The sequence below is a fragment of the Parambassis ranga genome, chromosome 5 (genome assembly GCF_900634625.1).
Source record: "Parambassis ranga chromosome 5, fParRan2.1, whole genome shotgun sequence".
NCBI classification, from domain to species: Eukaryota; Metazoa; Chordata; class Actinopteri; family Ambassidae; genus Parambassis; species Parambassis ranga.
In genome coordinates this window covers 6,265,100-6,280,820 of record NC_041026.1, presented here as the reverse complement: position 1 = coordinate 6,280,820, position 15,721 = coordinate 6,265,100, and the positions used below count along the sequence as shown (strand labels likewise).

General features: G+C 44.0%; 1 protein-coding gene across 1 annotated transcript in view; it reads right to left on the bottom strand.

Annotated features, from left to right (window-relative positions):
- Positions 1-210: 210 nt before the first annotated feature.
- The window catches only part of pea15 (proliferation and apoptosis adaptor protein 15), a 29,918-nt gene continuing 14,407 nt past the window's right edge, over positions 211-15,721 (bottom strand). Inside the window, exons 2-4 of the mRNA XM_028405334.1 lie at positions 3,419-3,593; positions 3,168-3,323; positions 211-3,009 (exon numbers count right to left, since the gene is read on the bottom strand). Of these exons, the coding sequence (XP_028261135.1) occupies positions 2,945-3,009; positions 3,168-3,323; positions 3,419-3,590 (393 nt within the window). The 5' untranslated portion in view covers positions 3,591-3,593 and the 3' untranslated portion in view covers positions 211-2,944. The remainder of the gene's footprint in view (positions 3,010-3,167; positions 3,324-3,418; positions 3,594-15,721) is intronic.

Below are 15,721 nucleotides of genomic sequence, written 5' to 3'. Positions count from 1 at the left end.
GGCCGTATCTGGATATATCCGGATTGATTTCAATCCACCTAACGGAGGTGGATCTAGCTGGATTTGCTTAAATCTGGCTCACGTCTGAACGCAAATGCAGCTAGCGAGTCCCACTAGCGACGTCATACTTCCGGGTTCACAGGGACAGTGTCCGGGTCACGTACAAAAGCCGTATGTAAACAACCGCCGAGCTACGACAGCTTTGCCCCGAGTTTATTTTAGACAGGGTTACAAAGGAATAAACTGCTTTTTGAAAAAAAAAGAAACGACAAAACGAGCGACACAGAACAAAAAAACAAACGCACACACAGTCCTACCCTGGCCTGGTTGGACTCTGTATACTACGAGGCGCCACCTAGTGGTTTGGAGGACAACAAAGAAGCTGGGTTAAGCTGGATTGAGCGCGGACACGCATGTGTGATAGCCAGATTTGAAAATAGGTCTGAACGTATCCAGCTTAAAGGCTGTCTGGATTCAATCCTAGTCTAGCTGGACTGACTTTCTCCAGTGTGAACGGGGCCTTAGACTCATTGAAAGTTAAATATATAACAGTGTCTAATTTAATTTAAGGGAGAATATTCCTCTTATAGTCCATTCTACACAAACATGTCCACTCTGCTGTTCAGCTGTAAACATTAAAGGACTACTGAAGATTAAGACTTTAGTTTTTTTAAAGAACAGTTTAGTTGGTCTGACAAGTTTTTTTTTCTTCCCTGAATTTGCACACTTTTCTTTTCTTAAGTGCCACTCCGTCCAGTACATGCAAATTCAACACAAGGATTTCAGGATCCTGATAAAAAATAAACAAATAAAACCCCTGACCCCGTCACAATTAAAGAGCTTTAGACTGAGTGGGAGGATGTGTTACAGTGCAGAGTTTTCCTACAGACATAAATGCATAGGATACAAATCAGTTCAACACCACAGTATACGTCAAGCAATATAAAAAAGGGGGAAACAAATAAAAGTCTTAGTCATTGGCACTGGGGCTGGGGCTGGAGTGATGATGCAGGGGTTAATAACTGGTCGTACACTAACAGACTTTTATGTAGTTGCCTCATATTTTTTTAAATCCTACAGCTTTGAGGACAACAGAGACATTCTGTACACACCAACACTGAAGTCCTTAGCAAATTTCAGAATAAAAGCGCTCTCATTAAAAAAAAAAAAAAAAAAAAAGAGGAGAGCCGCTTTGATTGACTCGACGCCTCGACTCCGTGTCTCACACACACACACACACACAGTTCAGTTCTGGAACAATTTCAGGGTTAACACAAAGTCTGCTAAGGCTTCGTCACAGGGAGATACACAGTGATCAATAAGAGCAGTTATTATAGATCGGTTTCAACAGTCTTGCTAGCTATTGTGTGTTGGTGCACGGTGGGAATGGCATAGTGGTATGATCAGATCAGATCAGATCTGCCTTCTGTGCAGGTTAGTAACGCTTCCTGTCTGGACTGAGGTCTGTCACTCAGATCACATGCTGATCAATGGGATAATAAAATCATTGTTTCCAATATACTCTCTGAAAATATACTTTTTCTAAAGTTAGTTTTTTCATCACACACGGATTCATTAAGGTGAAAGACCGCGATAAAACTTCAACATGGACTGCAGGTCAATATATTATTTACTGTTATATATTAAATGTATTTACATTTCTAACCAGCTCATATAAGTGACTTTGATGCTAACGAGCCTGTATTGATAAGAAAACCTACACATAGGGGACTTCTGTCAGGTAGAAATAGCTGCTATAGCTTTCCTCTCAAAATAATTCTTGCTATGAGCTAAAGGCAGATATCGGCATTTTTTACTACGAAGATAATCTTTAAATATCTTTCTCTAAAATATTAGACTTTTTTTTTTTGCTCTGGAAACATAAAATATCTGAGTGAGAGTAAAGGGAGTGCACAGACCTGTAGCTGAGGGAGAGTAACGTTAAAGTTTCGCGACCTTGTGTTAATCGGGAGCTTGATAGCCGATAATACTTTGATGAATTAGTTTTCAGAGAGTTAGATAAGAAGGTCGCTACCGCTCCTGTGTCCATGTGACAAGCTACAGCGAGCTAGCTAATCATAAAACTAGCCCAAAAATCCAGCTAACCAGCATTTCCACACAATCTCACGTCATCACTTCAATATGTCCGACTACCGCTGGACAGATGTGTAAAGTGAAGCTATCGTTGGGCTTGTTTTCACCACTATGCTAACGCTAACCTTCTGCTAAATGACAACGATTCCTTTCACGTTACACTCACAGAAAAAAACATATGTTTACAGTTTAGTTATTTTCGCCCAATGACCTAAATCGGTTTTAATTACATAAACTATGTTTTAGCTTCATTTTAAGTCCACATAGCAGTATGATGTTTTTTACTTCTCATGTTTTTGGCTATTTTGCACATTCAAGTTGAACATTTAAGCGCTTCTGAAGTATTTTAGTCCGATTTTGCGTCACTGTACATACAGCGTGTAGCCTACACATCGTATTTGTTTTCAGGGTGTCAGTTTTGTTTGTTGTTATCTCGGATGTTTTCAACACACACACACACACACACATGAAAGACAGTTGCTTTAACGCAGCATCACAGACTGAACAGATCACACTCATTCTAAACTGACCCACTCAGTGTTTGAACCCAGGGTAGACTTTGGCTCTCTCTCTCCTCAGACTCACACACACACACACTGTCAGTCCATCTCCAGATTTCTTCCTGTAAAGTCTCATTTTCTGTAGCTTCCTGTCTCCTCGGAGTTTGGGAAGACGCTGCATCGCTACGATCTGATTGGTTGTCGTTGTAGGTGGGGGGGTGGGGGTGGGTGGTGTGGATGTGTCTGAGAGGAGCGACTTGGGGGAAGTGATGCGGTTGGTCAGAAGTGGTCGGTCAGTCAGTTGGAGTGAAGAAATCCAGGTGCAAAGGTCAGTGCTGGGGATCCGAAGCTCACACCTTTTTAGGTGGAGGAGCCAACTTGATGATCTCGTCTTCAGAGGGCTGGCGGATGATGTCTGTTTTGGAAAATAAAAGTGAGATTGATATGATTTTCATATGAGCCAAAAAGCTGGGGCTTTGAGTATGTTGTTACAGTTGTTGTTTTCACCACAAGGGGGCAGCAAGTGGCAAGAGTTGGCAGAGCAAGAAGACAGTTACACTGAGTTTTCTTTACCTTTGTATTTCTTGGCCGAGGGGATGCGTGTGAGCTTGGTGTCGATCTCGTCATCCTCAGAAATCTTAAGTACGGTGGTGCGGTACTCGATCACCCTCGTCAGGAGGTCTGGTCGCCGCGAAATCTCAAAAATGTGCTCGATGTACGACAGGTTATCTGCATGTGAGGCGCCAGGAGAAAGGGTGTGTGAATCGCCAAAGGCCTTGAACTGACTGATGTCATAGGATGACGATGTCATTTGTGCTGCTTACCTTGGGCCAGCTTGTCGTTCTTCTCCAGGTAGCTGAACCACTCCTTGGAGGAGGTGATGTTGTTGCTCTGGTCCTCAGGGATGTCCTCTTTGCAGGCCGATTTGAGCTGCTCCAAGTCCTCGTTGGTGATGTTTTCAGACAGGTCGCTGAGCAGAGAGCTGTACTCCGCCATGGTCTGGACCAGAAAGAGGAGACAGACACTATGAAAACATGGTACCTGAAGTTATGTGGAAGTGTCTGATGCTGCTCAGTGTGCAGCAGCCCACCTACTTCCCAGACTTTGCAGTGGAAAACAGTCGGGCTAATGACAATAGCATACTGTCAGAGTGGGATGGAAGGTTATGGTGTTACGCTGAGTGAGTGGGGGAAAAGTAACTGAGAATTTAGCATAAACTCCGGAGGCTCTCTGTCTCCATCTAGTGAAACAAATGAAGAATAACACCATAAATCACAAATCAATAGTCAGCCTTTCCTGCGTGTTCGTCTACGTACTAAAACCAAGAAAACAATCAAAAAAGTGAGTGTTCCCATCTGTGGAGGCTGCAGACATGAAAGTCGTCTAGAAAACAGTTGAGATATGGTCAGCTGCCCAGTGTGTTTACTACATTTCCAACCAATCACACGTCTGCTGTAGGATTTCCACAGCCCTCAGTGGGTTTAATGAGGTAGCAGATTAGCTTCGTGGTGATGATTAAGGTCACCCCAAAAACAGCTGCATCTGAGCTGGACGGGGTCCAGCATCACCTCAGCAACTTCACCATCTGACACAGAACCATACATGTGGACTGTTCTTTTTATCCTGCCACACACAGCAGCTCCCCCCTTATTACTCCTCAGTCCCTGGCATCCATGCAGCTGGCGGAGAGGCTGCAGTGCATCGTGGGCACTGGCACGAAGCTCCGTCTGCTTCTGATCCCCCCCCCCCCCCCCCCCCCCCCGTCTCATCGCAGATAAACACGGTGCACTGAAAGCCCAGAGGAGCCGTGTGATGATGAGTACTGTGACCTATATAAGAGGGACTGCTGTTACACACTGCTGCCAGCAGAGGGCCCCCTGCTCCACTGTGGAGCATTTAGATGGATGGCTGGTGGAAAGCATGATGATGTGTGTCACTGTGCAGCGATACTATCTGCACTTGATCGTCTCAGCCCTCTCACAGGAGCACATGGATGCTTTTCATGAGGTTGTCATCGTTTCATTCTGAATATATGACGATAAATAGGTGCTAACTCTCATGATGCCGGATGTAACCAGACCAGAGCAGATCTCTGAGGCCTGCTCTCTCATGGCTCATGGTGACATTTGGTTTAGTTTGCATGAACCACAATCTGAGCCATGGGGTGAGAGCACAGTGATGACAGCGCTTTTACTCTCCATACATGTCACATTCATCTCCTCTCTAACCAGAGCAACTTGCTCAATCAACACAAAGCTCTGCGTGGGAGAGAGCACGGACATGCACCTTAACTCCACTCAATACAACCTCAGTCTGAATGCTGTGTGTGTGTGTGTGGGTCCATGAGCTGTCTATCACAGGGAGTCTGAAAGAATGAGTGTGTGTGTGTGCGTTCTCTCTCTCGACCCAGGTCGCCCTGCCCGCTCACTGTTTTGCACCACAATGGACTGCCACTGCTTTTGTGTACTTTTAAAGGAGAGGGGGAGAAAAAAACACAACAATGGATGGAGTGGCTACATTTAGTGTTTCTGTCCTGCCGCCTCCTTCACGCTGCTCCATCTCCACGCTGCTGTTAACTCTTTCCTCAGCCATGAATCAAAGACCCCCCACCCCCTTGTGCATATTGGCTATGCTTCAAAATAAAAAGAATCTATTTACATTACTTTAAAAGTTTTGGACTTCGAGGTGTCACTTCTCCAACTAACAAGTGCTAGAAAACCAAAATTAAACCAAAAACCAAAATTATCTTCACAGTTTTGTCTCACTTCACAAACTTCAAGATGCTAATATATTATTTTAGTCTTTATCTTTGCCTAAGAGGCCGAAAAAAGCAAACGACTGATTGAAATTCTCATAAATATCAGTTGTTCTGTAACAATTTTAAGATATAACTTCACAATTATGGGGATTTTTGGTACAAAGAGGACACCATACTCAAACCTTTCAAGTTAAAAATAAAAATGTGTTTCATCACATATAGATTACAGGCAGCACGTGAGATTTATAGTTTCCTGACAGATAACTGACCAACAATGCTCCATGCATTCCATGTTGCAAAAACGTGAGCTCAGACGTGAGAAAAAAACAGAAGCGAGATGCATTTTTTAATGTATCTGCTGTATTTTAGCCACTCTCTGAGGAACAGAGTCTGTAAACCCCCCTCTAAACCCCCCCCCCCCTCTTTTTCTGGTCTCTCTGGGACGAGCCTGACACTGCTTCCATACATAGAGACCCACTGTGCTTCACATTCTCATGAACACAAACATGCTTTTGTCTGCTCGCCTGTGTGTGTGTGTGTGTGTTGGTGTGTGTGTGTGTTGGTGTGTGTGTGTGTGTGTGTGTGTGAGGCAGAGCCAGTGAAAGAGTTGTCATTGAAATTATAATTGCGGAGTCGAACAGCTTATTCATCACTCTATAACATTTCGCTATATATTAACTTGTTGCCTGAGGGTGTAGCTGTATCCAACTTTATGGTATAAAATCAGAAATACAGCCCGTATGTTTGAATAATTATGGGATGAGAGTTGGCTAACCTGCCTCTGTTAAAAATGTTAATCATCTGCCTGCCTTTTCAATCGAACTTTTAGAACTCAACTCTTGTCATTTAACTGTTTGCTGTGTCCATGAGGTAGTTGCTGTAATTGTTAGCATATCCTCATAGCAGGCTACACACAGAGGTGGAGGAAGTACTGAAGCTTGGTACTTAAGTAAAAGTACAATTACCCAGCAAAATATATACTCAAGTAAAAGTAGAAGTGCTACATCAACAATCCTACTTAAGTAAAAGTCTAAAGTACTTTTAAATGTACTTAAAGTATTCAAAGTAAAAGTACTCACACACTGAATATATATGATTGATTTCCATTGCAAAGGATCTGAACAGGTTAAAATAATCAAAGAAATCATCTCAAATGAAAATGGACCATGTGTAGTTAATGTCCATGTTCAGTCCAGAAGCAGCTATGGACAGGTCTGTGTGTCATGAGGCAGGCTGTGGGTATCAAGTGAACAGAGAGGCTGCTGATAACAAACAGGCATTCAGCATGTTTACTGTGTCAGTGTTCCTGCTGTAGATTCATGTTATGATTCATGTTAATCAGGCATTAATGGATGGACCTGTGTTAGCAGACAGCAGCTAACTAGTTAGCTCACTGAGCCAGAGCACCGGCATCATGACTGAGGCTCATTATAGAAACACAGCTGGCAGCGTGACACCACCTCCATGCAGAGTCTGACCTCACATCAGTCCAGCACTGTGTTCATCAAATGTAACAGTAACAGTTACTTTCCACCACTGGCTACACAAACAGAACACACCCCCTCTGCAGCGTCCACACAGTGCACAGATGTTCAGCCATTTATTGAATTATGCCTTTAATTAAAGGAAAGCGGCACCTTGTTCTGCTTCAGTGTGGCTGCTAATAAGCTAGCTTCATTGCAGCATGTAACAAAAAAAAAACAAAAGCTACAGCATTTAGTAGTAACTAAGCTGTTAACCCCCAGTGTACCCCCTCCTCTTATAGTCTCTTATAGTTCCTTCACTGTGTGCAGTCTGACCAGACGTGGCGTACTCTTCCTCCCTCTCTGCTGCTTGTTTCCTCTCATGTTTGTCCTGTTATTTATTGTCACGCCTTGTCCTTGTACACACACACACACACACACATACACACACATTTTGCACTGCAGTGTGTGCACAGGTGAAAAAAATGTTGACGAAAAAAAGCTGTGACAACATCTGCTGAGTGCAGGTTGAGATCAGATCTGTTATTTTATTCAGTGCTGCTCTTTGTTAGACACACACACAGACATACAGTATGTATACCACACTCACCAAAACCCTCCACACCAATGGCGTTGCCATGGAGACCAGGCCTGGCTTTGCCTTTAGGCCTGCAGACTGTTACCTAGCGACAGGGCAGAGACCACCACTACCCCTACTACCATCCCTTCCTTTTTCACCTCACCCCCCCTCCTTCAGAATAAAAGCCCACACACATGAAAAAAACTCTTGTGTACATGTGGTAAAACTTCTCCTTCCACACTGAATCACCTAAATGCTCTATCAATGACTTCACATTTCCAAAAAACCATTGTTGTGATACGATGCACTATAAAAACACACACACATAGACAAACACAAAGTGAGAACAAAGAGACAACATGAGGCTGTTGCTGCTCTCTTGACTGACATTGTGATTGGTCATATGATCAACAGACCTCTGTTTAATAAAGGCACACACACACACTTTTTCAACCACACACACACTCACACAGCGCTGGCCCACTGTGCTGGACTCCAGCGTGAAGACAAGCCTTTAGATTTTACCATGGCAACCAAACCACCAGGATAGCAGCTCAGAAATCTGACAGAGATCTGCAACTAGAAGCAGACTCCGATCTGCTGCTGACTACACAGCACATCACAAATATGAGATTAATGTTCCAGCTTAGTGTATCTACTCCTCTTTTACTGTCGTCGTTTGGTCCCATTAACTCACATAACCTCATTTCTCATTGATGCTTTACCACATGCAAGACATTCAATGACAGGTGCTGTTTACACCCAAGCCTGAAATAGACCCAGGTGCAAATAGATATTGAAAACCGACCTCTAATCACAGTAAATCCAAATAAATATAGTAAAAATGGAATCTTTTTCCTTCCATGTTTGACTCATTGAAGCGACTCTCTTGCTCATTAACCCTCTCATCAAACATACCCTGACCTTGCTGGACCTCCACTCGTCTTCATCAGTGTTTTACTGAGAGTAGGAGTCCCGCCCACTCTCCATCTTCTTTAAATCTCCAATGAATAACCACAAAAATCAGTTTGCTTCTCCATGTATGGCAAAGTCTGGCATCTTCCAAACATTATGTAATGACCTGATGTAATCATCCACTAATTCAGGCAATGCATGGCTCTACAGCACAAAGACAGATCTCACATCTTTGTGTTGTTTCTTCCTCAGAGCAGTAAAGCATCTCTTCTCTCTCATGAGCTGTAGGATCAGAGGGCAAACGTCCGCTGCTACCTCTCCTGGCCAACAACAGATACAGGAAATCAGCATCTCTGAACGTGTTCACATGTCACGTCAGCCCTCATGCTTTGCTGCTTTTCTCTTCTACATATTCTTGATCAGTGGTTGAGGAAGAAGCCGAAGAATGTGTCTGTAATCTCATGCAGCACTCTCTCCATTACCGACATGGAGGATCTGACACAGTCGGACTCTGATCAATGCTCCATGCCACAGGAGCTAAATCGAGCCGGCCTGCCCTCCTGCAGGTTTCTTGTCCGATATCAAACAACAAACAGAAGCCCCCCCCCCTCCTGCAGATGGAAACCAAGGAGGAGGAAACACTGTCCGGTCACCACAGGGATCGACCGGCCCTCGCTGCACATCGTCATGTAGCAGCTTCATCCCTCCCTGTTACACCGCGGCGTCCTGCTGGGCTTACGCAGTGACACCGGGCTCTCAGCGTGCAGCTGTGGCATGTTTTCCACTTTCACTGAGTCAGTTTCGATTCTCAGCTGAGCGTGTTTTGTTTCAAACCTTCTGATTATCCCACCAACACTGACGGAAGAGAGGAAGAAACATTGCTTGTGTCTGGATTTCTAAAGTCTACCGGCTGTTTGTGACCACAGAGAGCAAGAAAATCTGAACCTCAAGAGACTTTCACACAAGTAAAGTGGACAAGGTCGCCTTAGTCTACGCCCTGCTAATGCACTTTCAAGGTTAGCAAATGTGATTCTGCTGACACGGTTTCTCCAAATACAAAATGGATTCCGTAATGGACGCATTATGATTTATTCATGTGGTGCTAACAAGCTAACAAATAAGTTAGTCCACTAATGGTCTGTTAGACTTATAAGAACAGCGGCGTGGAGTTTAAACCAGCGTTTGTGGTACAGTAGCTCGTGGCGGCGAAGGTGCAGCAGGAAGTACAGTCCTGCCACTGAAAGGTCCAGCGCAGCGTTATCGAGCTGCGTCATCTGGCCCTGGATCCACATCTCAGTCATAGAAATCTTGACGTTGGTTCTTCACTTTGCTGTCTTCAGCACAGACAGTCTTTGAAGTCGTCCTCACCACAGGAGCATCTTGCTGCCGGGGAACATTAGAATTGATTTCTGCCCATTAATCTTACTCTGATGTCTCGCTGCCCATGTATAAAGCACCTTGTGTACCAAGCCATCGCTCCTGATGTGTTTTCTGTGCTCAGATGTTTGTGGAGGAGATACCCGGCACAGGATTAACCCTTGTCTGGTTCACACCACAGGCCTGGACAGTGAAGTGAAGAGCAAGAACAGCACAGGATTATAGGATGAAAAACTCAGTGTCTTTCTTTACAGACGGCCTCGTGTCCAATGAGGCAGCGAGCACTGCCAGCACTTATCAGTTCAAAAGCCCAGAGCGAGAGAGATGGAGAGAGAGAGCGGGAGAAGGAAAGAAGGGATGAAGAGGAGAGGAAAAGAAGGAAGCAGCGCTAATCTGCAGAGAAGCAGTGAAGCGCCAGAGAATATAGGCCACTGGCCCATTTTTCAATGAGGAGGAAAGAAGATTTGCTGTGTGTAAAAATAGCAGCGCTGATTCAGATATCTGTTTTTAACAATCCATCAGTTTGTCTTTATTTTTAGTCATAACTTCTCCGTCCTCTCTGGTTTGATTTGTTCTCCTGTCTTGAAGCCATTTTCTAAATTTGGTACCTTCATTTCATAGTCTCTCACTTCAGCAGAAACTTTTTTAAAGCTCCTCCATCTCAGGAAAGAAGCGCTAATATCTGTGTTCGTACCTGGATGTGATGCGACCATCAGCTACAGTCCATGAAGTCCATTTCAAGATCAGACTTTGGTTTCTCTGCTAACAGTTTAGCTCATTGAGGATTCAATGTTTAAATCAACTTCAAATACATCTTTAAAGTTTCACTTCCTCTTCATAACACCGGCTTCATCCTTTAAACCGTCTGCAGTCACTGTTACTACGCAACTGCTCTCAGCTCCCAGGCCTTATTAATGATTTTGGGTGCTGTGTTAAAGCTAGAATGGACTTTTATCCATAATGAGGGAGATGCCTTTAATCTGAGGTATTCTTCAAAGAATACCTTCTTTGATGAAACACTGGCAGGTCAATCAGACCTTCATATAAGCCCCGTGATAAACTTGAATGAAACCTGATCATAAGCTGAATGTGAAGCTGATTAAAGCTCTGTGAGGCTGAAGAGGGCTAATAGCTAAACCTGGCAGACTGTAGGTAAACCTGTTCTTGGAACAAACAAATGAGCCGAGGCCTGTTTTTACAGCATCCAGACTTCCTTTCCTTTAAACGGTGACAGGATTTGATCTTCTGCACAGTCACTTTACCCAAACTATAAAGGAAAACTCAGCATGTGGTGCAGCTAAACCTATTTTAGAAGCATGAAAGAGCATCTTTAAAGGCAGGTGGTGGTTTGCCCGATATTGTTTGTACTGTTGGCACCATGTTTAAATACCTGAGAGGCAAAAGCGACTCTCATGTCGCCGTATTAGCAGCTGTTCACACTGGGGAAATCAATCCGGTTAGAGTGGGATTCGGGCCGTATCTGGATATATCCAGATTGATCTCGATCCATCTCTCAGAGGAATCTAGATTGGCTTACATCTGGCTCAGGTCTGAATGCAAATACGACTAGCAAATCCCGCTAGCGACGTGATACTTCCGGGTTCATGGGGACAGAAGCCATATGTAAACAACCGTCAAACTACGACAGCTTTGCCCCGAGTTTATTTTCGACAGGACTACAAAGGAATAAACTGCTTTTTGGGCCTTACTCTCCACAGATGCATCCTGGGAAGTATTGACAACTTCTGAGGCATTTTTCTCACTGTCCTAGTTGTAACTGCTGCTAGCATTAGCGCTCATCAGATAATGGCATATCCATAGGCGTCGCTACCATTATATCAGAGGGGGACGTGTCCCCCCCACATTTTAAAACGGCCCGTTTGGACCCCCCCACATTTAGTGAGTAGGAAACTCCACCTAACGCTGTTTCGATTGCTCGTGAAAAACTCCGTTCCACTTGGTTCATAAGAGAATAACCTCACCGCTGAATCCACTCCATGTTTTCCTGGTTACCACAGCGCTGCAATACTGTTACTATAGTAACGGACCTAACAAAGCCAGTGGTCTCTTCGAGCGAGCGTAAAACACCGTAAAGAGAACCGTCAGTGCTGCTCGAAGCTGGTCGAAGCTGGAGGAGGTGACGTCAGTGTCATCCCACAAAGTCCAGCTCATGCTGAAGCCTGACTGTTTGTCACATGGACCCAGGTGACGTTAGGTTGATGTTAAATCAACTTAGAAAAGTTGGGAGGAAGCTGCTGTTTACTTTCAGTTACAGTAGACGGTTTTATTTGTCTGACGACATGTTGTTGCCTTTTCTGCTCCCTCCCCACACACAATGGACATGAGGAGATTCCAACAAAGACACAGAGAGTTAGAGTTGTTTTCAGCATTAACCCATGTTGTAATAAGGCCAGGTTAGCTCCTGTTAGCCTGCAAGCTTCAGCCTCGCCGAGCCAGTGCACACAGCCACCTGCTCCTATTCTTATCAGCAAGAATAAAACACATGTGATGGACCGTCAGGACACAGTGGAGCATTATATGAACAGGGAAACACTGATGCAGCAGATGAGGCAGGGCATCATTATAAACACATCCACAAGGTTTGTTGTGAATTCAGCAGTTTTATAAGCAAATAAAAATAAAGACATGCATCTTTTTGTAAGTTAGTATTTTTAGTGTTTCAGTATTATCTGCATTAAGCAGTTTGGTTCATTTTTCTATGGGATTTGCCAGTTTTTTGTCTCTGTAAACGAGAGAAGGCCTCAGATATGGAGGCTGTTAGTGTAGCAGCACCAGTATGTTTGACAAAACTGTTTGTCACCGAGTTTTTGTTGAATCTGTCTCTGAAATAGTCATTAAGTGTTTACTTCTGTAGGTAAAATAGTTTAACAACCTGTTAAAATCCACAGGAAATCGCAACTACTTCATATTATTATATTTCATAATATACTAATGTACTTTTTTCTAGCCAAAAAAAACTATTGTATAATGCAACAGTAAATAAGATATAATTATGCTAATACATGTATTCATACAATATAAATACACTTAATGTATGTGCACATTTTTGTTGTGTGTTTTCTTAATGTATGCACACACACGCTGGTGTTTACCGCCCTCTTATTTTTCTCTCAGCATCGGTTTGTGTAGGCCGAGCCAACAATCAATCCTCCCAAGTGACACACAAACACAAAAACAAACCGCACACACACACACACACACGGTGGGCACCATGTGGATGTGTCCTGCATACAGATTAGCACGGAACTTTTTGCCACAAGCTGGTGTAAAACCAGAGGGTAAATGTCAAAGAAAGAGCAAGATCGTGAGCATTTTGCTAACGTTCACAGTGTGAACACATGGGTAAACAAGTGGCAGATAAAATTAGACCATCCAAACTGTCAGAGACGCTGCTACGGTACAGATTTTAAAGGAGCTACACAGAGTCCTGTCTGCCGTTTTGAGACCTGGCTCTGAGTGACCGCCAGGCAAGGCTTTACTTCCTGCCGTCACCATGGATGCACTTCCTGGCCCCCGGTGTTTGGGCCAACGGAAAAAACAGCAGCCACAAAGACAGAGACAGTTAGATACTGTAGAGAGGGGGGTGAGCCGGCGGCAGCAGCTGGACTCGCCATCGGAATTAAAAGCGGAGCTAATCCCTTCTGCTTTGTTCAACACCACCCTCTTCCTCTTCTCTGCCCCTCGAGGGCTTTATGAGGACACATTCTGAAGATTGTCAAACCATGTTCACATCATCAGGCATCCTTCACTAGGCTTTGAGCAGAGACTTTGTTTACAGCATGTGACTTCAATTCAAGTCTTTTACACTGGAATTACTGAATATATGCAGCATGTCAAAATTCTGCACTTTAAAAGACAGAATGTTATACTTCAGTCTCTTGAAAGTTGTTGAATGCAAGACGTGTGTGTGTGCTGAAACGACAGCCTCTGCAGCTGACAGTGAAGTGCCAAAAACTGCACACACACTGTGGAACTCAATTCGGCTAGAGCAGGATTCAGGCTGTAGCCGGATAAATACAGATAGTCTGAACAACCTGAACGTGATTGGCTTACATCTGGCTCAGGTCCGAACACAAATGCGGCTAGCTAATCCCGCTAGCGAAGTCATACTTGGTCATACCCTGGGTTCATGGAGACAGTGTCCGGGTCACGTAAAAACATCGTCACGCGTAAACATCCGTTTGCCCTGAGTTTATTTCCCACAGGGCTACAAAGGAATAAAATGAACAAAAAAAACTAAAGAACGAGCGACATGGGACAAAAAAATAAAGGCACAACACATGCACACACACGGTCCTACCGTGGCCGGGTTAAGCTGGATTGAGCACAGACACGTGTGTGTGATAGCCAGATGTGAAAATAGGTCCAGACCCAGCTTTGTTGTTTGAATGGAGACATTACATAATTACCTCACTGCTCATGATCACGTGTTACTAGTAGTGAACACTATCTGGACCCAGATGTTAGTGGCATTATTTCACTTGTCTGTCAACACCACAGCTCCTCTACCGCTTTCATGGTCAGTACACACTTGATAAACTGCATGCATGAATGGCTGTGTGAATATGAACAGCTGCAGGTGTCACACACACACACATGCACACACTCATATGTGAGTGTGAGACATAGAAAGGAAGAGAGGAAGAGCGACTGCGTGTCGTAATCTAAATTCTAAATGGCAAACGGCTCATTGTGGCTGCAGGAAAAGACCAGATGGTCCTGGCTAAAACCAGAGAGACCACCAGATGTGGCGTGGAGAAATGCAGGATGGGCTGCGAGAGGAAATGAAGACGAATGGGGTAGAGCATTTGCAGATATGCCACGAGTGAATGTATGAGCACACACACACACACACAGACTGTCTTTGGTTGCTTCCTCTAATCAAAGCAGAGCCCCGTTTGCTCAGGATAGACCTCCTGACTCCCTGATCCCAGGCTGACAGCGGTCAGTCTGAACGAGGCGTCAGTAGTCACGCAACAACGCTGAACCGCCTGATTCTCTAATCCATTCAAATCCTGCTGTGGCTAAGCAAGCTAGTAGCTAGGACCTGACAGGTCGACAGTCATTTCAATCTGCTTCATGCAGTTTTGATATAACACATGTAGACATGTATCATCACATTGACGCATCAAAATTTAAGCGCAAACACCACGTTTCCTAATTTATACACATCAGGAAGGATTTAGGTACAAAATATTGCATCATTTAAAGGGTTAAAACTAATATTTTCTATAACTGGGCTCTTATCAGAAGGAAAAAAACATTTGAGAAGCTGTAAAGCACCTTTAGTGAAAAGATGCAAATAAACAAAACAGCAGCAAATGAAGAGAAAACAAAACTATACAGACAAACACACAGAAATGTGACGCAAATACACAATAATCCTGCACAACACAACCACAGCAAGTCAGAAAATATCGGAAATGTTTCTTTATTAGCTTTTTGCTAACTGCTAGCATTGATTGGGGGAACTAATCGTTGACTATCTGTGAGCAGAATTTGTCGTTGGTTCTGATAAACCTGAGGCCAATGTAGATTACGAACATGTCGCCGCTTGCTGACACAAACATAAGCACCGTACCTCCTGTCAGGAGTCTGTGCATAGCTGGATAGAGTGAGTGAGTGTGTGACTCTGTTTGCAGACTGTTCCTTTAAAACGTGATGTTTCAGATGGATTTCTGTGTAGTAATGTGTCATGTTGTGTTGTTGGAGCTGTGGGTCTTATTGCACGACACTGTCAACTGTTTCATGAAAATGCTGGAAACACGTAAATGGACTGGAAGTAATCGTCTCACTTGGCTGCGTCTGGCTCTAAATGAGATTTGAATGCTGAACACATGATTAAATGGCGTTTTTAAATGTATAATTATGGTCAGAGCCGCTGTGACTGCGACGGTTTATGTGTACGACGGCAGACAGGAAGTGCCGTGGTGTGTCACAGCCGTAGTGGCAGGAGCCAGATATGAAAAATCATGGAAATGTATCTGTGTCGTCGATGCTTCATTAGCATTTT